This window comes from Misgurnus anguillicaudatus, chromosome 17 (assembly GCF_027580225.2).
Source record: "Misgurnus anguillicaudatus chromosome 17, ASM2758022v2, whole genome shotgun sequence".
NCBI classification, from domain to species: Eukaryota; Metazoa; Chordata; class Actinopteri; order Cypriniformes; family Cobitidae; genus Misgurnus; species Misgurnus anguillicaudatus.
In genome coordinates, this window is record NC_073353.2 from 5,807,437 (window position 1) to 5,832,543 (window position 25,107).

Here is a 25,107-nt window from a genome sequence, read left to right on the forward strand (position 1 = left end):
CTGAAGGAGGTGGACCCCACACAAAAACTGGAAGAGCTAGGAAATTTTCTAAAAACTAAAAATGTGATCATTTGAAAAATAATGAACATATGCATCTCAGATGGCTTGAGGGTGAGCAAATCATGGGTTTATTATAATTTTAGGCTGAACTATTCCTTTAATAAAATTATATAAACCTTTTGCGAGTAGACGTCACAGTTATGTCACTGCAGGCTGCATGCACAATGTGGTGGCAGAAAAACAGTGGAAATGAATTATACACACGTGAAACGAGCAAGATAACTCTCTAGAAAATGTCTTGTTGTGCTGTTGAGTGTCAGAATAGGAAGGCCAAAAAAAGATGGCCTTCATTATTATAAAAATACCGTCGTTGAAGACACCATTTGAAGAAAAGCGTAGGTGTTTATGGTTCCAAGCCCTCAAAGGGATAGTTCACTTTAAAGTGCGTGTTGCAGGTTAACCACCACTGTCGATTAATGGGTACATAAATCACTCAAGATATGTGTATAATTTTTAAAATGTCTCAAAAATGGTCTTAAAGACCACTTTTTTTACGTTTTTGGTATTAACGGTTTTTTTAACGCAATTCTGCGATGACGTCACGTTGGGGAGAAGTGGAGAAAGACTCAGCCAGAGCCATAGAGATAGATGAGACATTATTATTGCTGTTTAATACTTACGTATATAATTTGGAAATCATATATACATCGTAGGAAATATATAATGTGTTATACTGCAAAGTTACCATGCTAATTATTATTTATGATATATGTGGAGATAAATAAAACTTCGCAAATCTGCTGATTGGATCCATTTATGTCCTGACCACCAGGCTAGAGGTTTTTAAACATCCTTAATCTATCAAATAATATCTCAAATATATTGTTTTGTGAAATAAAAGGATGCTTTGTTATATTGTTTATGCGATTATAACGAATCACATGATAATTTTATATGCAGCAGCAGTCAGCAGCTGCAGCACACTCGGATCCGACCGCATACATACTGTAATAAACAGGCGTTCGGCGGCTTTTTACATCACGACAGGCTATGCCATTTGAGGAGGAACCGCTCATTGATCACCGTATTTTTATAAATCCTGTACATGTTTGGACCTGCCGAACAGGTTGAGCACTTTTATATACTTTGTTGAGCAGAGAGGCTGCAGTTTGACCAGCGGGCTGCGGGAACATCACATCACACACATCACGCCGCCAGACGGTGTTGCTAATATAACTCGAAATTAACTATTATCAGATCGGCCCACCGGGAAAGTCCCGTCTCTCCCGATTGCCATTCCACTACTGGCTGTAAGAAAGTGAGTGCGTTTGGGTCGCTGGTCACCGCGAACAGACGTGACGTGCTTCACTCACCTTCAAGGATTAGAGACATGCTGCCAAAACCGTTTGTGCTGAAGATCGCATAAAGTTACACCCATTTCAGGCAGGATCATGGACCCCCTCAAGCCAGCATGCACGAGTATGTTAATTGTTTGTATGCCGCCCATTGATCGAATGCGAGACTCCAGTTCCGTTAACAGATGTTTATTAACACCGTAGAACTAAAGGTTCAAGTAAATAAAATAGACAACATTAAATATTGCAATCGTTACATAAATAACAAAAATACAGAATAATACTGACCACTTTAGCCTGCTTATCAACCAACGGCAGAGTACTTTTCCAGAAGCAATCTTCAGTCAAAAAATGTATCCTTCAGCTTATACACAGTTGTAGTAAACACCACGAATCATGGATTATAAAGAATAAAAAATGAAACTAGACAGGTATCACTGCTACATGTGCGCTTGGTCTTTGCGCTTTTCTTCTAGAGCTTACCGAAGCTAACAACCGCCCCTTCCTGTTTTTCGGCATGTCAAAATAAAAGTATGTGCTCATTTCAAAATAAATTCAAAAGGCAGCTGCATTAACACTCCCACCATCACACAATGTGTGATTCACAACAAAGATATACATTGTAAACAAATCTCTTGAGGTAAATACACTTTCAAATAAAACAAAATAATGTAACTGAAGAGCTAACTTACTTATTCAGCCTCAAGCAATAGTATTGTTTTGTGTATTGACCTTTCTAAGTAAAGTGGCTTATGTGAGCGTGTGCCTTTGCTATCTAGTGTTGTGTAACTGAGTAACAGTTTGAGTTTTCTGACTCTTCCATCAGTTCCTTGGACGACTTAAACTACCTTCGCCAGCTTCCACTGATTTCTTGGTGTACCATCATCTTGCAACAGGACAATATCATTCACTTTAGCATTTCTCCTGTCCTTGCTCCATTTGCTCCTCTGCTGCAGATTCAGCAAATACTCCTTTCTCCACCTGGTCCAAAATTCATTGGACAAGAACTGTACTCTCTTCCATCTTTTTTGAAGATAGAGATCTTGTCTGACAAACTCACCAGGTGGTGGTGCGATTATTGTCGATTTCATTGTCAAGATGTGGTTTGGAGTTAGGGGTTCAGGTCCTAATGGATCGTTGAGATTTTCTGTAGTCAATGGTCGACTGTTCACTGTAGCCATCACTTCGTATAGGAATGTTCTTAATGAAGAGCTGTCTAATCTTCCAGCAGACTGGTCCAAGATGGATGTGAGGACACTTCTCACGGTCCGAATCTGCCTTTCCCAGACGCCCCCCATGTGACTGGAAGCAGGTGGGTTCATCACAAAGTTGCATCCTAGCTCTTTCACACGTTCTTGATCCATTCTTTTCATTAAATCTTGAAATTCATTGCGTGCCCCCACAAAGTTTGTGCCTTGATCACTTCGTAGTTGACTCACATTGCCTCTTATAGCAATGAAACAGCGCAACGCATTAAGGAAAGCATCAGTAGAAAGGTCATCCAATACCTCAATGTGGATGGCACGTGAACACATGCAGGTGAATAGAAGCCCATATTTCTTCAGTTCTTTCCTTCCGTCTTTGACATAAAATGGTCCGAAGCAGTCCATACCACTATAGGTAAACGGAGGGGTAGCTTCCATCCTCTCTGGTGGAAGATCGGCCATTTTTTGTTACTGATTACACCTTCTGAGTTTTCTGCATTTGATGCATTTGTAAATGAATGATGACACTTCACTACTACACCCCAGGATCCAAATCCCACTGGAGCGCAATTCATTCATGGTCATTCCACGACCCTGATGCTTTACTTTCTCATGGTAGTGCTTTATCAACAATCGGGACACATGATGTCCTTTGGGAAGGATAGCTGGGTGTTTGACATGAGGGTGGAGTGTTGCTTGTGTCAATCTACCTCCCACCCTCAGGATATCTTGGCTGTCTATGAAAGGGTTCAACTTGTGCAGTTTGATTGACTTATTCTTTTGTACATCTTTCTTTTGTTTAAGAGCATTGATTTCATCACTGAAAGCTTCTACTTGAACTGCATGGACTATAAATCGTTCAGCCTCCAGTCTTTCTTCCAGTGTCGTAGCTTCATTGGATCTTGTTTTAAGACCTTTCACCTCCTTTGCAAGACGCTTAAGTCTTGCTATGGCTCTTACAACTCCTTTCCAATCAGACAACTTCTGAAGTCGGTCAGCTAGGGACCTTACCTCATTTACTTCCGTAGTAAGAACTTGTGCTCTTTTGATTTCTGGGTCATCCTCATTGAGTTCTATCTTCTTGAACTCTTCTTCCTTAGGGAGGTCCTTTTGCCACAAGAAACTAGGTCCCGTGAACCAATTAGACTCTACAAGCTCCTTTGCCATAAGTCCGCGAGAAGCATGGTCAGCCGGGTTATTTTCAGAGGCAACATATTTCCACTGACTTGGTTCTGTGCTCGATTTGATCTGCTGGATCCGATTGGCTACAAACACATGAAATCGCCTTTCATCATTGGTGATGTAACCAAGGACAACCTTGGAATCGGTCCAAAAGTATTCCTGCAGATTTTCAATCTCCATTTCTCTCCTTAGCAGATCACTTGTCCTTGTGGCCACAACCGCAGCTGAGAGTTCCAACCTTGGGATGGTTGTTACTTTTGTCGGTGCAACCCTTGCCTTCCCCATAACAAGAGCACAATGGACTTCTCCAGACTTTGAAACAACTCTAAGGTAAGAACACATACCATAGCCAGAAACACTGGCATCAGAGAAATGGTGAAGTTCACACTGCTGTACTTCCTTAGCTGCTAATGGAATGTAGTGGCGTGGTATTCCTACCGAAGACAAATTATGGAGGTCTTGGAGCCATGCTTCCCAACACGGCCTGAGGTCATCAGAAAGCGGTTCATCCCATCCCACCTTGTCTTGGCACATCCTTTGTAGAATCTGTTTACCTTTCAAAATGATAGGTGCCACAAATCCAAGAGGATCAAAAATTGAGGCCACTGTTGACAGTATTCCTCTTCTGGTAAAAGGATGCTCTTTTATCCTCACTCTGAACTGGAACTTATCTGAGCTAATGCACCATTGGACCCCAAGAGCCCGTTCCATCTTGTGCTCACCCAAGGCCATGTCCAGATCAGCTGCAACTTCAGCAAGTTCTTGCTTTGGGATAGTGGCAAGAACCCTTTTGTTGTTGGTAATGAATTTATGTAAGTGGAGTTTACCAGTGTTGCAGAGGTCTCTTGCCTCTTTAATAAGCTCAATAGCTTCCTCTTCACTGTCCACACTTGTCAATCCATCATCAACATAAAAGTTGCGCCGTATAAACCTCACTGTAGCTTCACTAAACTTGCCTTCTCCTTCTGCAGCAAGGTGTTTTAACCCAAAGCTTGCGCATCCAGGTGACGATGCAGCACCGAACAAGTGAACCTTCATGTGGGATACCGACAGGGGAGCTTCCATATTGCCTCTTTCCCACCACAGAAATCTGAGATAGTCTTGATCTCTTGGTGCTACATGAAATTGATGGAACATCCGCTCTACATCACACATGAAGGCTACTTGACCTTTGCGGAACCGACATAAGACCCCTACGAGGGTATTTGTGAGGTCTGGCCCGGTGAGTAGATGCTCATTCAGTGATGTATTCTGGAACTTAGCTGAGCAGTCAAATACCACGCGAATCTTTCCTGGCTTTTGGGAATGGTAAACCCCATGGTGAGGGATATACCACGTGGTCTGATTGGTTACCTCTGACTCTGGAACCCTTTCAGCATCACCTCTTGCTATGATGTCCTCCATAAAAGCCACATAATCTTTGCGATATTGATGATCTTTCTTAAGCCGTTTTTCCAAACATCTGAGTCTATGTTCTGCACACACTTTGTTGTTTGGCAGACTTGGTCTCTCTTCCTTAAAAGGCAATGGCATTTCATAATGTCCATTTGGCTTTTGCTTGATTCCTTCTTTCAGCTTTCTCAAGAACTTAATATCTTCTTGCGATATTAGAACGTCTTCACTGAACTTCTCAGTAAAATCTGACTCAAAGACCTTGAGTATATCTGCTGGAGTGATCATTTCCTTGACTTGAGTTCTATAAACAAAATGAACCTCAGACTTGAGCTCAGTAAAGGGCTTGGAAACTGGCTGAACTTCCTTTATGATGATACGATGACTCACACCGATTTCATCCTCATGATCATAATCAACTTCAGTGTTACTGTAGCCGATAATGCTCCAACCCAACACAGACCTTTGTGCATATGGCTGGTTTTCATTGCCCGTGATGACATCTCTGGGAAGTAAGGCTTGAGGACAGTTATAGCCAATTAACAATCCTACTTCACAATCGAGCTCCGGAGACATTTCTTCTGCCAAATGTTCTAAGTGAGGCCAGGACTTTGCGGTTGTGCTTGTGGGTATATGGGATCTGTTTGCTGGTATATAATCTCTGGTATAGGTTGTTGGGAGTTTGATTTTAGTGTCAGAGCTGATGCCTCTTACTTGTAGTCCTTGCACCTTTTGGCTATTCACCACCTTTGTTTTTGATGTTATCGTGGACACTTTAAGTTTTACTGGCTCTTTCTTGACACCCAATATATCAGTTGCATCCTTCAGGATGAAGGTTGTGTCGCTCTGACTATCAAGTAAAGCATACACTAAAACTTCCTTGTCTGGTTCCATTGTTGTGGAGACATAGACTGGAACAATAGATGAAGTGTGAGTGCTGCTCTTTTCTTGAACAACTCGGTTAGAGGTAGCTTGCTGTATTTCAATTGATTCAGAGTGTTGACTCCTGTCTCCTTTGTTTTCCTTTGGCCTTTCGTGTTTTGATTTTACTCCTTGTTCTTGGTCTTTTTTCCCACGATCTTGATGTAGGCATGTAGGGTGGCGTTTTCCACACAAGTCACACACACTCCTGGATGTGCAAGCTTTGGAGTTATGACCGATCCTAAGGCAGCCAAAACACAATTTCTCCATTTGGACAAACTTAACTCTTTCTTCAACTGGTTTTTCTCGAATCTTGAAACATGTATGGAGAGTATGGCCTTTTTTCTTGCAAAACAAGCATGTGATGTTTGTCTTCTCAATTGTGTTAGTAGTGAAAGTTTTCGCACTAAAGTTTTGATTCCGTTGAAACTTAGACTGATCTCGTTCTGTTGACTTTGATCTTTCTTGGTCAGTTAACTTCACTGCATATAATGATGTGATGGGGTTGCATGCAATTCGAGCCTCCATGTTGAGAAATCTCACAAAGTATCTGAAGTCAGGGAACATTTTGTGTCCATCTTGATAAATTGTGGCTTCTCTGTTCCAGCGTGAGCTCAACCAATCCGGGAGCTTGCTAGTAATCCTTTGGTTTTCCACACAGTCGTTGAGTGTTTGTAGACCTTGAACATATGGCATAGCTGATTCCACACTGCTCAGGAAATCAACAAACTCACGAAGATTTTCGCTGTCCTTGGGGGCAATTTTATGCCATGTATGTATCTTATCACGGTATGACTTGGCAACTATAAATGGATTACCAAATCGGTCTTCAAGTATATCCCAGGCAGCACGATATGCTGTTTCTGTTCCTACAAGGAAATGGCCTTCTATAGCTCTCTTGGCTGAGCCACCAACGTACTTACGTAAAAAGAACAGCTTTTCTTGAGCTAGCAGGTTCTTGCGATCAATCAGAGTAAAGAAGGAAAGCTTCCAATCATTGTACTTAAGAGGATCTCCTTTGAAAACATCGGGTTCTGGGATTGGAACTCGATTAGCCGTGATTGCTTCAGCAAGAGTTCTCACGAGGTCATTGGAAGCTTCATGTGAGGTTGAAATGACTTGAGTGGGAGGAGCTTTAGTGGTAGGGGCTTGTTGCATGAGTGGAAGTGCAGCAGGAGGGATATCTTGACTTACAGGGACTTGAGAAAATGTGGCTGGCTGTGGAACAGAACATGAGGTGTACATGGAGGGAAAAAATGGATCCACCAAAGGGTTAAGTGCAAAAGGTGGATCGCCAGGTTCTGAAAAAACCTGCAGTCTTGCTTGAGCTGCAACATGCCCTTTAAGATCTTCTAGCCGTTCTACTTCCCTTCTTTTCTTTTCCAGCTGTATTTTTCTATCAGCACTTTCTGCTATGAACTGAGCTCTTTTTTTAGCAGTCTCCGCTTCAATTTCCTTTTCGTTAGCTTCTCTTTCAGCCTTTAAGATTTGATCTTCCACCTCAAGTCTTTGAATTTCTTCCTTTTGCAGATGTTGTGCATTTGTTATCTTTATCACCTCTTGCGTAGCCACAACCTCAGCTGCTGCCTGTTTAGCATTAAGGGACAGGATGGAAGAGTGTCTGGAAACCTTGGAAGAAGCCTTTGACTTGGCGGTTTGAGCTGAGGAAACACTAGACACTGTGCTGTCAAACACTGATTTAGCATTAGGCCAGACTATGATTTCTGAATCATCACCATTGCGGAAATGTTGAACATTTGTAATTGCAATCTTAGTGAATGCCTGGCATGTGTCATTCATTCTTCGAATGTGAGGTTCAGGACTTGAAATGGCTCTTATTTTGAGGTAAGTATTGTCCATATCAACTTGGATGGTATTGATTGCATTAACAATCTCATCAATCAGATCATCAGCATCATTATTCTTAATGGACCGTTTTAAGCCATTGATATGATACTTCCATCTTCTGTATATCTTTACAAAACTCACATTTAGATCCTTCAATTTGTCATCTAACAGAGCTTTCCCCTTTTCGGTGAGCTTTTGTATACGTCCAGATTTCCTAATTTCAGGAGGTATTTGTGTGTCATTCGCACCAACCTGAGATTGTGTGTCCTGCGCTGTGTCTTCAACATCAGCTTGCTCATCAGCGTGCGCTTGCTGTGATAGGGTAGTCTGTTCTGTGTCATTATCTTCTTGAAAGTCTCTATGAGTGACCTCTTCAGTTGGAAGAAATGTTTTTTCCTTTGAGTGTGACATATTAAATGCAGAGGTTTAAATGTGTTGATATTTGAATGAAGTGTATTCAGTTTTCTAGTGTGTGCAAGTATGAAATAAAATATAAAATAAAAATCTTTGATTACCTTAGCTTAACCTTTGAATAATGCACAATAAACACTTCAGTATTATAAGCAACACACTTCAATAAATGAGCAATAAAAGGCAATTAAAGTGAGAAAAGATAAATAATTTGTCACAATCTAAATATGAAAAAACTCACTTGTAAGACCAATACTTAGATATAAATCAAAACATCTTATATTTGACTGAAAGAATGGTTAATTTACTTGTCCACTTTGTTTCTTTGATTATACTAGATAATCAACTGCAGGAAGAAATAATGTCCACTGTTGCTTTAAGGAAAAAACACAAATGAAACGTCCGTGTGCTATAATGGCAGTACTTGCGCTACTTTCAAGACACTTTTTCGACGTGCTTGCTTGTTTAGCCTTATCCACTGGCCCCTTTGGATTCACACGAACAATTCACAAAGTGGCTTCTCCTTTACCGCACGTGGCCTGCTCGTCCATCTTCGTCCGCTCGGAGTCTTCACCGATGCAGTAGTGTTCTACTATGCCGCCCATTGATCGAATGCGAGACTCCAGTTCCGTTAACAGATGTTTATTAACACCGTAGAACTAAAGGTTCAAGTAAATAAAATAGACAACATTAAATATTGCAATCGTTACATAAATAACAAAAATACAGAATAATACTGACCACTTTAGCCTGCTTATCAACCAACGGCAGAGTACTTTTCCAGAAGCAATCTTCAGTCAAAAAATGTATCCTTCAGCTTATACACAGTTGTAGTAAACACCACGAATCATGGATTATAAAGAATAAAAAATGAAACTAGACAGGTATCACTGCTACATGTGCGCTTGGTCTTTGCGCTTTTCTTCTAGAGCTTACCGAAGCTAACAACCGCCCCTTCCTGTTTTTCGGCATGTCAAAATAAAAGTATGTGCTCATTTCAAAATAAATTCAAAAGGCAGCTGCATTAACAGTTTGTTTACTTTCTACACGAAGATATGCTAACGTTATGCTATCTGGCTGTCTGCCTATCTCTCTATACTAGCCTATCCATCTGTCTGTCTATCTGTCTGTCTATCTGTCTGTCTATCTATCTGTCTATCTATCTGTCTATCTATCTGTCTATCTATCTATCTATCTATTATCTGCGCTATCAGAACTGTACTTTACTCGTCTTTCTCTAGTCATTCTCAATGCTCTCAAGGCGGCTTTGGTAAATTCTCTCCCCAGCGTGACGTCATACAGTGCGTTGTGGGGGAAAGGAGAATCATTGCAAACCGCTGTACTTTTTCATACTTTTTCGGGTTTTGTGATACCCAACAACATAAAATACAATGGATAACAGTTTAAATGTTTATTATCAACAAGCAAATTGCACAAATTCGTTGAAAAATGTTACCCGCAAAACGCCCTTTAAAATAAGGTGACCAGACATCCCCGTTTTCCGGGGACAGTCCCGTTTTTTGGTGTTCTGGGCCCGACTGAAGCTATCCCCGGAAATGTCCCCGTTTTACAGCATGTCCAAAACAATCAGCAAATACACTGAAAACCCCGCTCAACATATCGTTTGTAGTATCAGACCAGAGCAATCATGTAATGATTATTTTCACCAGCAGAGGGGGCCGCGAGCTACTTATTACTTGCGCACGCCACTGATTTAGCGATGAAGAATTTACATCGAGACACATGAGAAAGCATCATTATCATCAATCAAGTTATCATAAGATATGAAAACAGTTAAAGTTATGGGGGCTTAAGGTACTAACTACTCATGTTAAATTAAAATAATAAACCAATGAAGTGAACTGATCACAGTATGTTACGGAGCATTTGTTGTGTAGGCTAAATATGTTTACATTTTGCATTATTCCTTCTGTTCTTCACATTTACAATGTTATGAAATCAGCTGAAGTACCTCAGAAGTCATTTTTGATAAGGTATGTCTCTTGTGTAAAAAAATAATTTTTAGGCTACAGAAATTGTTCAATTAATTTAATTAGAAACACTGCAAAAAATAACTTTCTTATTAGTATTTTTCTCTTGTTTTCAGTACAAATACAAAAATTCTTAAGTCAAGATGCATTTTCTTGATGGGCAAAATGACCTAAGAATATAAGTCTAATTTTTAGACCAAAATATCAAATTTGTGCTTAAAACAAGCAAAAAAAAAAAACTCTACTTCAAGAAAAATATGTTTTGCATGTTTTAAGCACAAATTCACTTAAAATTGTTTTTTGTCTTAAAGCTAGATTTTTCTTAGGGGATTTTGCTTATCAAGAAAATGCATCTTGTTTAAAGATTTTTTTTTTAGATATTTGTACTGAAAATAAGACAAAAATACTATTAAGTAAGAAGAAAGTCATTTTTTGCAGTGAACCCACAACAATAAAAAAAAGAAAACTTAAAAAAAACATTTTTGTCCCCATTTTTTAATTCATAGATGATAAAAAATGAGATTTTAATGATATTTTCACCATTTAACTAGGAAATGTCCCCGGTTTTCATTTAAAAAATCTGGTCACCTTACTTTAAAATGAAAATTCTGTCATCATTTACTCGTTCTCATGTTGTTCTAAACCTGTATGAAGTTTTTTCAATTAAACACAAAGAAGATATTTTGAGAAATTATGGTAAACACACAGCAGATAGTGACTATTGAATTCCATAGTAGGAATATGTTTGCCATCATTTCTCAAAATATCTTCTTTTGTGTTCACCAGAAAAAAGAAATTCATACAGGTTTAGAACAACATGAGAATGAGTAAATGATGACAGAATTTTTATTTTAAAATTAACTATCCCATTAAACGGACAGACCGGAGTGATGAAATCATCCTGAATTTTATTAATAATCCCAAATCTTCTGATTGGTCATGAGTTATGCAAGAACCATTGTTGTATAATATAGAAGGGTAGGATTTTTGATGCCTTAAAATTGAGTATGTTTCACACAAAAAGCTCCTGTATAACTTCAGAAGACTTGGATTATTGTGCATGAGTTACATGAACTTTATTGGGGTTTTTTGTTTGTGGAGTCTGACAGTCACCCTCACCTTAAAATATAATTGATGGTGTTACACAAAGGAGAATAATTAATCCCAAGCATATACTGTAATGACACAATATTAATTTTACTCACCCCAATGCATTTACACACAGCCCCCATAATGTTTCCTTCTGGATCTCTTTTAACATACATGCCACTACCAGCAATAAACACCACTGTACAAAACACAAAACACAGTACAATCAGACACAAATCTGTGTGTGTGTGTGTGTGTGTGTGTGTGTGTGTGTGTGTGTGTGTGTTGGTCTGGTCAACTCAGTCTTACCCAGAGATATAACCATGAGTGCAGCCGGGACTCCAAAAGCCAATGGATAACATTTCTGTTGAGAGTAGATGCCACACTCCTGAGCTGCACACAACATAAGACACAACAGACAAACATGTGATATTAAACACATGACAGGTGTGTGTGTGTGTGTGTGTGTGTGTGTGTGTGTGTGTGTGTGTGTGTGTGTGTGTGTGTGTGTGTGTACCTCTGAGAACAGGTGTTATAAGTGTAGACAGAAGACTTCCTGCATTTATGCAAAGATAAAACACCGAGAAGAATGTGTTGAGCTGACGACTCTAAAACAATTAAAACGCAAACCATCAGATGAACATCAATGATGATGATGGTGATGATGATGATTCAGTTATTGTACAAAATGAAACCTGGTGTTCCTGAAACTGATCTCCACCAAATGCAGCCACACAGGGTTTAATTCCTCCAGTACCCAGAGCAATAAGAATCAGACCTAACATTGACAAAGCCCTGAAACAACAATACCAACATATGTGAAAGAACAACTCTGGACATATGAAGAAGTCAAGGTGTATCGTGGGTTAATTCACTCACATGTGGAAGGTCAGATTATCCGGTGTGCCATCTCTGTCTGAATCTGTGATGTCATGAACTGTGCTGACAGCCATGATAACCTGGCCTGCGGCATAAACTATAGACAGGTATATGATCGTTTTGAAAGCACATACACACGTTCATCACATCAGAAAATATCCCAAAGTTTTCCTACATTTACTCATAAATAAGAGTTAATGTTGAGAAGCTTATACGACAGAAAAACGTACTTGAACTTCCCGAGCCAGGAATCAGCAATAATGGCTCCCAGGATCGGTGTCAAGTAGCACAGCGCCACAAAAGCGTGATAAATTGAGGTCGCGAGATCATCATCCCAATGCAGGAAATATCTAAAATACAGCACCAACACAGCTAGAGAGAGGGAGTCAAAGAGAGGGACGATTATAGTTTGGACAACTTTAAACCACTTTAAAGTACAATCCCAGCAAACACTGAACACTGTTTCACACATAGCAAAACCTTTTAATAATGCTGTAACATCAACAAATGATTGATGTTTATAGCTTTGCTTAATAACGGACTCTAGTACGTCTCATGTACGAAGAAAATGGTATCAAATGTACACTGTAAAAAATCTGTAGCTTTTATGGTAAAAAAGCCACACACAAAAATACAGGAAACAACAACAGTGGCATTTTCTTTTTCATTACAGTAAAGTTTTGTATAACTCACATTTCTCGACTGTGTATTTAAAGAACTGAAACATACGTCTGTTAATATAAATGTGCTCTGTACCTACAGTAATAACATGTTGTTTAGTCACATGCGTTGTTTACTCTCTGGAATTAATGTTCCAGCACTGCTTCTCCACATGGGCTTCTCCACATGGGCTGTTTGTTTAAAGTGTCGCGTGAGGTAGGTTCGACTTCATCTGGCGATACGCAGTCTGCTTGGTGATATCAAAGTACCGCGACAGCAATTCAAAGCAGAATTCTCTGTGTGATTTCTCGAATAGCTCTAGCGGTACTATGATTTCATTCTGTTCTTGAGGCGCCATACGATTCTGCTTTCCAGTCACAAATTTATTCACACTGCAAGTCTAGCATGGAAACTATGGACCAATTTTGCCCCTGAAATAGGGAACCAATCACAGAACGAGGAGGGGGCAGCAAGACGATGACGACGTCTATGCAACACACCGAAGCAGATTTGTTTATCCAACACGGGAGCAGATGCGAAGTTACTTTTCAATGCAGCCTTAGATAGTGTTCGAAGTAGTTTTGAACGCAAGTTTATTTAAAAAAAGATCAACTTTTTGCGATAAACAATTTCATATCCAAGAAGGATGTTTGGATATGGCAAGACATGATAGCCACAGAGTTTTATAGGACCTGCTAGGCATCGTCGTCGACGAAGTATAATTAACTTATAAATGGTACATGGTATTTATTAATATCATATTGTCATTATGCCTGTACTGTGGTTGTTATAGTGTGTCTAAATTGTGTTGCTTTTCAATACAATATACAGCTACCGGTTTAGTTGCGTAGCTTTCAGCTGTGTGCACACGTACCGATAAAAGCTGTTTACGTTTGAATTGATGTCGCTCTACATACGTCATCTGGTATAATTGAAACGATTAGCTATGAGCAACGTCCATACGCATTTGATAGACATTCGTAGCACCTAATAAATGGCTCTGGGCATTCTTAAACCACGCCTCAAATACGAGAAAATGAGCATATGGTTCCCAGACCCTGTCTCATTCTCTATGAGACTGGTCTGGTGTTAGCCAGGCTACGTTGCCGCGGTAAATTGATTGAATACGCCGATCGGATCACACAACGGGTCAAGTGCATGCTGCAGGGACCCATCTAAAGTTATAAGGACTCTGATCTGATTATGAAGTTTTTCCGAGTTACAGGGCTCAAGTCCAAGTCAAGTCTCAAGTCATTGCTGTCAAAGTCGAAGTCGAGTCTCAAGTCTTTTTTAATTATGTCGAGTTGAGTCACAAGTCATCAAATTTGGGACTCGTTGCAAGTCACGTGACTCGAGTCCACATCCCTGGTAATTTGTATTTAATTATAATGTAAGATGTAAGTCTACGATTGCTATATTATATTATTTAACTACATGTTTGATAGTAAGTGAAAAATTATATACCATTTCATTAGATCTGTTTATAAGTAGAGTTAAATTTGCATTATATATATATATATATATATATATATATATATATATATATATATATATATATATATATATATATATATATATATATATATATATATATATATATATATATATATATATATATATGTTTCTTTCTTAGTCCTTCTCGTAAAGCTGCTTTGAAGCAATGAAACATGGTAATAAAGGGCTATACAAATAAAAAAATTTGTAAAAAAAAATCACTACAATGTGTTTGCTGGAATTTCAGTTTCAGTCACAGGAATTAGAGGTCAAACTTGTGAATTATTTTGTGGTTGTTTTGATTTTACTTGGGTTTACTCCACCACTAATGAAAATGACATCACACACATCAGCCTACTACAGAAAGTTTGATCTCAAGGCGGTCCTATGAGTGAACAAAAATGGCTAACAAGACAAATTCTGGTTGATGCTATAACATCATAACTGTAGGCTACATTAAAGCCACATGAAATTATTCTCTTTAATTAGAGGATTGTTTTCTTTTCTGTCATCTTCCTTAAAGGCGCTCTAAGCGAATTGACACGTTTTAGACCATAAAACATTTTTTGGTGCATACAGCAAACATCTCCTCACTATCTGCTTGCTGCCTGTCCGCTGATCAAACTGTAAAAAAACGCGATCTCTGTAGACAGCTCAGGCTCGACAAACGGCAATATCAACATAGTGGCCAAACCTAGCACAACAAAACATAACAAAGTGTTCCAGCCAATAAACGACAAGAAGGATTTGGGGGTGGGGGTTGGGCGCGTTCATGAAAGCACGGACGGGAGGGGGAGGCGTTAGCTACGCTCCGTTTGTTTGAAAACAGTTCAAACATCAACCGGAAGTGACGTCGCACATTATTCGCTTAGAGAGCCTTTAACCTTGATGCATTATTGCAATCATTGTTCACATAGTGTTTTGCTTTTCAGCAGAACATATGAGTTAGCGTTAATGGCAGCTTTAGGACATACAGTATAAACACTCAGCTCGCATGCCATAGTAGGAAAATCTTTCACAGAATTCATTAACCACGATAAAGAAAATGCTGACGGGATATCCACAACATTCAGCCGTCTACACAAACATACAGTACAGTACACTTTATTAAATCATCTTCAGAAAGGTCAAATTATTTACACACTGCCACAAATTCAATTACTTTCCCCTATCAGAAACTTATTTAGAGTATAACATATACAGTAATGAATGAGCATTAAAGGTTTTTATTTCTGTGTTTTTTGTTAATACATTAAGTTAATTGTATAGATCAGTGCTTCTCAACACATTTTGTATGTTTCTCTTATCTGACAGACTCAGTTCAGTTCATGGAAATCTCTACTAATGAGCTGATGATTTAAATAAAGGAGGCATACAAAATGTGCAGAGCAGTGGGGCTCCAGGAATAAAGTTGAGAACCACTAGTATAGATGACATATCCAAAAGGAAGTATACAACATCAAATCAAAGACAGTCCGGATCATTTCAATAATCACTTTAAGATAACATAAATTCAAACACACGTATGACGTATTTTCTCATTTACACAGCAGGTAAATCAAATATAGACTACTATAGACTAAACCAAACCCCTAACGCACGACTTTATGCACTTTTGAAATATTAAAAACCTTTCTTTGCTTTACTTCTGAATTGAGTTCATATAGTTCAATATAGTTTAATATGTTTCTGAATAAGACCCAATGCAGCCAAAATAATTTTGTAATGCCGCTTACCTTTTTCTTATTTTTCTTTTTCTCATCCATCTTTTCGTCTGTCAGAGAAATAACTAATTTAATTCACATACAGATCAAATGAACTGTATGATTTCTGTAACTGTACGGTGTAACTCACCTGGCATATTTGCAGGTGGACGTGATTGTGTGACACCTGTGTGAAAAAAGACCTTGTCAAGATCAGAACGTCTGTGTTAAAAGTGAATGTGTGACGTCTTATTAACCTGGACTGTGTACTGTCTGCTTTATTACACACTTTTGAGTCAAAGAGAAACAGTAGATAAAACTCTACAGAGCTCTACAGGGTGAGTGTACTTCATCTCATGTAACTAAATCAACATCAAAAATCTCATTGACATCACATTAACCTATCACAACAACAAGCATACTACATCTTTCTCTTTAACTTATACTTTATACCACTGTTGGGTGAATTGAGAAACATTTCTGTAACCAAGACATGGTCAAACTGTAAAACATTTCAAGGTGGATGGTGTAGTCAAATTATTCAGCTCCTTCTTAAAAAGCCTTAACTTACTTAGATCCTCTAGAACTGAAGAATTATCGTCCCATCTTAATACTCCTATGCCTTTCAAAGATTTTAGAGAAGTTGGTTTATTCACACTTATACTACTGGTCTGTTGATGCTTGAATCTGATTGGCTGATGAACGTTCTAAGGTGAACAATTATTCAAGTATTTCCACGTATTTTCTGGGAAACGCACCGCGAACGTAGTTCCAGGCAGCTCTCTTGACCGCATATTACAGTTCCATATTACTTCGCATAGTTAACTGTAATAATGGACTAAAACAACCAACATGACAGACGATTTTCCGAGGCAATAACAGCGCTGTTTAGAGACGCACAGAGGTAGCCTCCTTCACACAATGGGTCTCATTCATGAAACATTCGTAAATATATGAGTAAATATGTGAGTGATTTGCACGTAAACAGACCTTCCCGAAAACTCTCCTCCTGATTCACAAATACTTCGTAAATGTCAGATTTGATAGTTAAATGTGTGTATTTGTTAATGAATTCCAATCAGTCGTACATGGGACGCGCGTGCACGCTTATTCTTAATTACCATAAATCCTGCCCATTAAATCCGACTGAAAACTATATATGGGCATCATATTATGACACCAAACGAAGGATTTCAACATGTCTTATTAAAAGCAAATGAAAAAGAAAAATTTATCAGATGCAGAAATTGAAGTTTTATTATCAGAAGTTAATTCAAAAAGTCAAATTTTATTTTCAAGCATACATAGTGGCGTCTCAGGTCCAAAAAAAAGGAAGCTTGGCAGCACATTACAGATGCTGTTAATGAAATTTCATCTGTTAATCGAACAGTCCCACAAGTGAAAAGAAAATGGTTCGACATGAAACTTGCAAAAAACGAATTAGTTAACTTCAAAAAAATCTTATTAGAAAAAAATAAATAATAATAATTTTAGAGAAAATACACAAGCAGTTTACATTTGAGCAGATTTAACTTTTCACAAAAGAACTGGTCTATAGCCTGAAACAACTCATTAACCAGTCTTCATTCTCGGCAAGTAAGTCTGCGTGGTCTCTGGAAATACGCCTTTTGCGCAGCGCTCTGCCAAATCTATATATTAGCCATCGTAAATGTGTTATGCCTGATTTTGGCCATTTTAGAGGAAACAATTTCCTTAACAATTTCGTTTGCCCAGCCCTATTGAAATCAATAATGTATTTGATTAAAGTGTTCCGTTTGCAGATGCTATTACTGGAGCTTAAGTTAAAAGAAAAAACGTATATAATTACTGTATAATATTTTTTACAAAATGCTGTGTAATATGTACATGATTACGGTGAATTAAAATACAGCCTTATTGATGAGCAAAACATTCGGATGTTAAACGCACCATTTACGCGTGGCTGGGAGCAGGTGTAGATTTCTTTCGTACCAACTAACATTTGGAAAATACGCACATTTTCATGAATCCGGAAATGTACACCAAAAGGACTTTACGAACAATTTACACAAAAATTCGTTCTGCTCGTGTTTCATGAATGAGACCCAATCTCTCTCTCTCTCGCTCGCTCGCTTTCTTCTGTGTCTCTGTCCATTGCCAGCTTTAAAATGACGTTTTGGAGCAAGCAAAAGAGCCGCTGGATGAGACGCGGAAGAAATAGTCCTACTCACAACAGCGATTAAAGTACAAAAACTGGACGAATCCCTTTAAATATATCATGTGATCGATTTCTTGACGTGTGGTAACCGTAGAATAAGCGGAACAATTGACTCCGATCCGTTGAATTATTGAAAAATAACGTGTAACGGCCACGACGCACCACCTCATGTGTGCATTATTTTTCTAATAATTCACTTATTTTAGATACATTTCATTCCAGTTTTAGGGCGCAGAATCTGCACAAGTTGTTACTGACCTGCGTATAGTTGCCAACTCTCGCAAGAAGCAACTGCATCTTCAAAAACAAGCCCAATAGTGTAATATTATTTAGTTTGATTCTGTTGGATTCCCGCTCATAATGGGAGTTCACAGGAGTGATGATGTTACTGCGCGCCTACTCCGCCGCGGTCAAAGTGCTGCAAACTAAATGCTCTTCCGCCATACAATATAGTTCTCATTTTTTATCCATTTAAAAAATTGCCACGTTTTATTTTACTCGTGTAACTACTCATGTAACAGTCTTTAAAAATGGAAAACATTGAAGTGTTCGGTGGCTTCCAAATTCATCCCTGTTTTGATCATTTATGAATGAATGGGGCTAGGAAATGCTAACACATTCACAACACGCTTATTTCCCGATAACTACCGGCTGACTCTACATTATCCCGCTTATTACACGGCTACTTGTCACATAAGAAAAAACTGGACATGAATATGAATTTGAAACATTTTATTGGCATATTTGTTTTAAATTAACATTTTTATCCTTCCGCGAAACTTTGCACAGATGCATAAAATGATCGTAATACCTTATTAAGATCCTCTGCTTCATTCTTGTCTGTCTCCATTTTTTTCTCTTTTAGCCAGTCTTTGAAAAGTTTTAATGCCCATTCTGTATTTTTTTTGTGTGTTGGCTTCGTAGCTGTCATGCTCTATTTTGTCAAGTTCAGTCTCAGTAAGCTGTCTGTGTCTTGTCGTGGTTGTCCAGTGTTTGTCACAAGATGACGCCAAACAAACAGTAATCTTTATTGGCGCGGAGCGATTTTACTCGTAAAAGTAGTCCCGGCTATGCGTTATTATTTTGGAGCGGTTATTATTCGAAAAGAACGAACCTGCAAATGTCTCAACTGACCAATCAGAATCAAGCATTCCAGAGAGCCGTGTAATAAAGTGTTTTAACAGTGCAAACCTTTTCTTGCATATTTGTAAATTATTCTTTGAGTTTATACTGATCATGTAACTTAGGCTATCCATACATTTACAGCAATTTAAAACCTGCTAATTTTACTTTCATGACTAAAAGAAATGACTATTAAAAAGTACCAAAGGTTTTGTTAGAAAAAAATAACAGTTTGAATACAAATAAAAACAATGCATTTTTTTTAACATCAATCTTAAGGTATTGCGGAGGATTTTCTTTTTCCGGGTGGATCATCAAGACTATTGGTTTTCCTAGTTGTCAATTAGGAGTGTTGCGCAATTGCATTTTTTTAAAAAGTGGAGAAGGCGGTTCTTTTCTAAAATTCGAGAAAATCCTCCGCTACACCTTTAAATTGGTGGTCTTCTTTCTCTTCTTGGTTTTTCAGTTTACAAATTCTGCCACCTAAATAGGGAATCGGCATGGCACGAGCGCAATTGGCTTTTAAAGGGGATAAGAGATGAAACTCTCATTGGTTTATTGCATGTTACGCCCAAAACACACCTATTACTCATCACAGAATAGGAACAACCCCTTTTAGACTATGCACAAACCATTTTTCCCTATCGTTAAACTAGCAAAAGTGGACTTGGACACGCTTTCAGTGCACATGCGCTTTAGATCATACACTTAGATTGGTAAAATAGGTGTGTACACATTTTCAGTGCTCAATGCAGTTTACTAAACAGAGAAAACTTTAAGTAAACTCTAGGTGTAAACAGTGTGGCATAACACAGTATTTTTGTTTGGTGTGTACCTTTAGATTAAAGCTGTTTTAATTAGTATTGCTACTTTTAAATTAGTTACTTCCTAACTCTGGGCCCAGATGTAAACTACAGTTATTAATAACAATCATACATAAAATATTCAGAAGATGAGATCAGATAAGATAACGGAGTCTTTTAATGACAAAATACTGACACAGACTAGGAATTCGAGTTTTATTCTAAAAATGAAGCATTAGACATTTTAAATACAGTAGAGCAGGAAATGTTAAATAAAGATAAAAACAATAATCACATTCAACTGTGTCCAAGAGTACAAAAATATTTGATATATAGATTTGAACATTAGCACATATGTTTGCATAAGCCCCGCCCTTCTTCCAGTGTGTCACATGCTGTAAAAGCACAAATGCCACGCCCACTAAACGTGCTGCTATTTATCAATTACTCTCGCATAGATAAATGGCTCGAGATATAATGGCTTCACGTGAGACTCAGTCAAGATTGCATATCTCTCAGATATCAAACTAGCAGAAACTTAGGGCAAAGTACAGTTCAGTCCGTCATTAAAAAAGATAAAAACTGAAACACTTGAGCAGATTGAAAAAAATATAAAAGAAAAATATACAAAATTATTAGCAGATCAAAAAGACTTGAAGCCTTATCACTTAGTGAATATACATGGAGGCATTAAGATTGGATGCTCATGTGAAGGGTGTACATTTAAGCCTGGCTTGCGTCACTTTGCATCATTCCACTGTTGACTCGGGGTCGTTTTCAGTCCTCTCGCTGCTTCGGCCATTAGTAAAATTGCAAACAGAAGATAAAATGTAAATAATGTCTCCACAGGAAACAGTATGTGAAACTTCACCACACTCCTCTCTTCCTCGTGTGCAGATGTGCATGATGAACATCCACAGGAACATCTGAAAGAGGTATGGAGCTACAGCTGCTGTCTGTGACGGGGTGAAAGGTCATGAGATCATATCTGAAGGTTCACACGACTGAAGAAGTGTTAGACAGGCCCTGGATCGTGGCTGAGGTCGGTGTTCCACTGATGGCATTAAAGATGTGCAGAGTATCTGGAATCGGACTCCTCATCCCTTCATCATATGGACTGATCTACAGAGAGAGAGAAATACATCAATATACATGTGGGTGATTCTCACGAAACCATTGAAACACCACGGCACTAATGATTTTAGCTTTAAAATGTGTAATATAGTAACATTAAAAAGCATCAGAATTAACACAATACTGTGTTCTACCTTGCACAATGTGTGATTTCAACATAAGAATTTATAATTGTAAATTTTATCTCATTTTCTGCTGAAATTCTCATTACCGCAATGTGTCCGGCTGTGTTTGAACATGTGTTATGTTGTAATTTAATCAAATTAACACAAAAATATTAAGAAAAAAAATAAATGGATGTTTTGCTAGACTACTTTAGATGACAGAAAAAATATTTACTGAATTTTCATGTATAATAATAATGAAGAAAAATTAGGAAAATGATGTGTCCATGCCTGATTTTCTCATCCTCCGCAACACTTTTTGAGAACAGTTTAAGCACACATACAGAATTTTAATAAAGTTTGATTTTGAGTGACCAAGCACATGGACCAGTTACTTCAAGATGGCTACCAGGTAAGATCATTTTTTTACAGTTAATTTGAAATATTGTCTTGTCAGAATGCTTACACAACAATTTGATTATCATTACCTCAACAGATGCTTATTAAATGTTAATTTAATTAATAGACGCATAATACTTTGATTTTAAATGCATGTGCAGAATCTCCAAATTATGTTCTTTCAGGTTTGTCATGTCATTTTGAAAATATGTCAGTGTTGATGTTTTCTGACTGTTGCGGTAATGAGATTTTTTAGGACTCATTTTTTAAATTATGTTACAAAAAGTGTTAAATGATAAGTAATAGTTTTTAAATTAATGTTCCCATTTACTCCAGACTTTATTTTTGATTGTCTGGTGGGAAAAAAAAGTAAATTTAAGCAATTTTTACATTTTCATGCTTGACATGTTTAAAACCAAGTTTTCGTGAGAATCACCCATGTAGTGTGTGTAAGTCACTATGCTGATGAAATACAAAAGAGCCAAGAGGCATTTTTTATCTAAAACGTGTAAAGTTAGAACTGCATGAAATAAACTTTACTTGTTATATTATCTTTTTATTATGCTTTGTTGCAGAAAAATAAAATGAAAAATATTAGATCGATTAGATCGGGATGAAATGCTAAAATGGCTGAAAATGTTCTGATTTGCAAACTTTGATTTTACTGCTTGATTATTTGCATGATCCCGATTATTTAACACTATTATTCTGTTAAACATGCATTTATTTAAAGGTGCAGTGTGTAAATTTTTGCTGCATCTAGTGGAGAGGTTGCGCATTGCAACCAACGGTTCAGTCTACTGCTCACCCCTCGGTTTTGAAACGCATAGAGGAGCTACATTATCCGCTACCGGACAAACATGTCATCGCCGGAGACAACTCAGTTAAAAAAGTTTGTCTGTTAAGGGCTACAGTAGAAACATGGCGGCACAAAATGGCGACTTCCATGTAAGGGGACCCTCCGTGTATGTAGATAAAACATCTCATTCTAAGGTAATAAAACATAACAGTGCTTTATGAAAGGTCTTTATACACCCCTGATCATATAGTTTTTTATAATATTTAGCATTTATGTCAAGAGATCCTTTTAAAAATTACACAATGCACCTTTAAACTTTTTATTAAGAAGCACGCAGCATTGTGCAGCATGCAATTTATATTTTAATCACACAATAATTGTTTTACCTCGATTATCTTGTTTTTGTAATTGTTTGTATTAAAAATTGAAAAAAAAGCCCTACTTTGAGTAAACCGATGTCTTTAAACTCAGAAATGGCTTTTTTCTGTGTCTACACTTGAATATCTGAATATTTGTCAATCCAACGCAGACATTTGTCAACATGTCAGAAGAAGATTATGTGTATGTGTTATACCGGCTCATGCATTATAGCAGCCAGCTCTTTGGTGAGATCTCTGTAGTTGGCCTTCATCTCATCATGATATTCCTGCTGATCTTCTTTAATCAGTCGTTCATTAATGCTTAAACCCAAACCACAGGCCTCCACAAACTGCCTGCACAACAAACAAAAGCACTGGTAAATGTCTCATGTAACTTTTCACGACTCTATCATCTTAAGTGTGTGTGTTAACTTACCGGAAAACTTCTTTTAGCAGTTTCACTTTATTGTCGGGGTATTTCTTTGTGCTGGAATCATCCAGGAACGCCCTGGCGTATGCAAGAGGTCCAGCGTTGACCTAATGTACAAAACCAATTGACCTTAAGTACTTCATTAGGGTTTTTGTTTTGATCGAGTTTGAATTAAATGAACAAATCTAATGCTGTTGATAAAATATCACAATATTTTCACTCTGGATAATAATATTTTCAGGTGTTATTATTCAAAGAGCTGTATGTTTCTGTACCTGGACACTGATGCTGCCCTGTAGTTTAAGCTGTAGTTGAATCATGTCCACATCACTGCAGGAACACAGCTGTCTGATCTCCAGCACCTTCTTACTCATCTCATCAATGGCCACCTCGATGGGATTCAGATCCACATGATGTTGATACATCACTGCAATACGCTTCTTTACATACGGGAAACAGTGTGTGGCTGAGAGAGAGATAGCACAGGTTGCACAGAGATGCAGTCATTGAAGATCTGATTGAAATGTAGTATCTGTGTCTGTCTCTCTTCATGATGTGCTGCTATCTGCAGTGTTGGGGAAAGTTACTTTTAAAAGTAATGCATTACAATATTAAGTTACTCCCCAATAAAATAACTAAGTGTGTTACTTAGTTACTTTTCATGGAAAGTAATGCTTGCGCTACTTTTAAGTTACTTTTGCGTTACTTTTTCTTACTTGGCTAAGGCTTGATCTCTTTCAGGCCTTACAGGTGTTTTTTATGATTGCAAAAATGTCAAACTCAGGCCTGCCATCATCGTTTCTGACTCAAACTGTTTCCGCTCAGTTGTAATTCTATGTTAATATGTTAAATTTAATTCAGTACATTATTTTATTTTTAAATTGAATGAATTAAACTGAAAAGTAACTCGCATTACTTTTAAAAAAAAGTAACTCAAATATTAATGTGTACATTTATAAAGTAATGCGTTACTTTACTCGTTACTTCAGAAAAGTAATTTTATTACTTATTACACAGCTCTCTGGAATGCTTGATTCTGATTGGTCAGTTGAGACATTTGCAGGTTCGTTCTTTTCAAATAATAACCGCTCCAAAGTAATAACGCATAGCCGATACTACTTGTATGTTTTAAATCCCTCTGCGCCAACAAAGATTACTGTTTGGCGCCATCTTGTGACAAACACTGGACAACCACAATTAAGAATGGAAAATTTTGACATTAAGGAAAAAACAAAACATTTAAACAGTGGATAGAAGAACGAAAAACGACAAGACACAGAGAGCTTACTGAGACTGAACTTGACAAAATAGAGCATGACAGCTATGAAGCCAACACCAAAAAAAAAAACAGAATGGGCATTAAAACTTCTCAAAGACTGGCTAAAAGAGAAAAAATGGAGACAGACAAGTATGAAGCAGCGGATCTTAATAAGGTATTACGATCATTTTATGCATCTGTGCAAAGTTTCGCGGAAGGATAAAAATGTTAATTTAAAACAAATATGCCAATAAAATGTTTCAAATTCATATTCATGTCCAGTTTTTTTTCTTATGTGGCAAGTAGCCGTGTAATAAGCGGGATAATGTAGAGGCAGCCGGTAGTTATCGGGTAAATAAGCCCCTTCAGTGT

At 37.8% G+C, this 25,107-nt stretch overlaps 2 protein-coding genes and 1 long non-coding RNA gene across 8 annotated transcripts in view; all 3 read right to left on the reverse strand.

The window, feature by feature from the left end:
* slc15a1a (solute carrier family 15 member 1a) overlaps positions 1-18,701 on the reverse strand; it is a 34,011-nt gene extending 15,310 nt beyond the window's left edge. Inside the window, exons 1-10 of one of the 3 annotated variants that reach the window (XM_073854880.1) lie at positions 18,586-18,699; positions 16,282-16,317; positions 16,164-16,201; positions 15,414-15,504; positions 12,504-12,642; positions 12,274-12,393; positions 12,090-12,189; positions 11,912-12,002; positions 11,704-11,787; positions 11,511-11,593 (exon numbers count right to left, since the gene is read on the reverse strand). In XM_073854880.1, coding sequence (XP_073710981.1) covers positions 11,511-11,593; positions 11,704-11,787; positions 11,912-12,002; positions 12,090-12,189; positions 12,274-12,393; positions 12,504-12,642; positions 15,414-15,504; positions 16,164-16,201; positions 16,282-16,288 — 753 coding nt within the window. In that variant the 5' untranslated portion in view covers positions 16,289-16,317; positions 18,586-18,699. Of the gene's footprint in view, positions 1-11,510; positions 11,594-11,703; positions 11,788-11,911; positions 12,003-12,089; positions 12,190-12,273; positions 12,394-12,503; positions 12,643-15,413; positions 15,505-16,163; positions 16,202-16,281; positions 16,318-16,701; positions 16,725-18,585 lie in introns of those variants that run through there. The other 2 variants (XM_073854881.1, XM_073854882.1) reach the window with 2 other exon arrangements.
* Positions 8,941-9,339, reverse strand: LOC129452633 (uncharacterized). The gene is made up of 2 exons (XR_008647197.2): positions 9,056-9,339; positions 8,941-8,973 (listed from the first exon to the last, which is right to left on the reverse strand). It is a non-coding gene; the product is annotated as an uncharacterized lncRNA (long non-coding RNA).
* A 1,753-nt stretch (positions 18,702-20,454) lies between the features above and the next one.
* LOC129451420 (dedicator of cytokinesis protein 9) overlaps positions 20,455-25,107 on the reverse strand; it is a 113,665-nt gene continuing 109,012 nt past the window's right edge. For all 4 annotated transcript variants that reach the window (XM_055214511.2, XM_055214513.2, XM_055214512.2 and 1 more), the window contains exons 50-53: positions 23,753-23,943; positions 23,484-23,584; positions 23,263-23,401; positions 20,455-21,374 (exon numbers count right to left, since the gene is read on the reverse strand). In XM_055214511.2, coding sequence (XP_055070486.2) covers positions 21,249-21,374; positions 23,263-23,401; positions 23,484-23,584; positions 23,753-23,943 — 557 coding nt within the window. In that variant the 3' untranslated portion in view covers positions 20,455-21,248. The remainder of the gene's footprint in view (positions 21,375-23,262; positions 23,402-23,483; positions 23,585-23,752; positions 23,944-25,107) is intronic.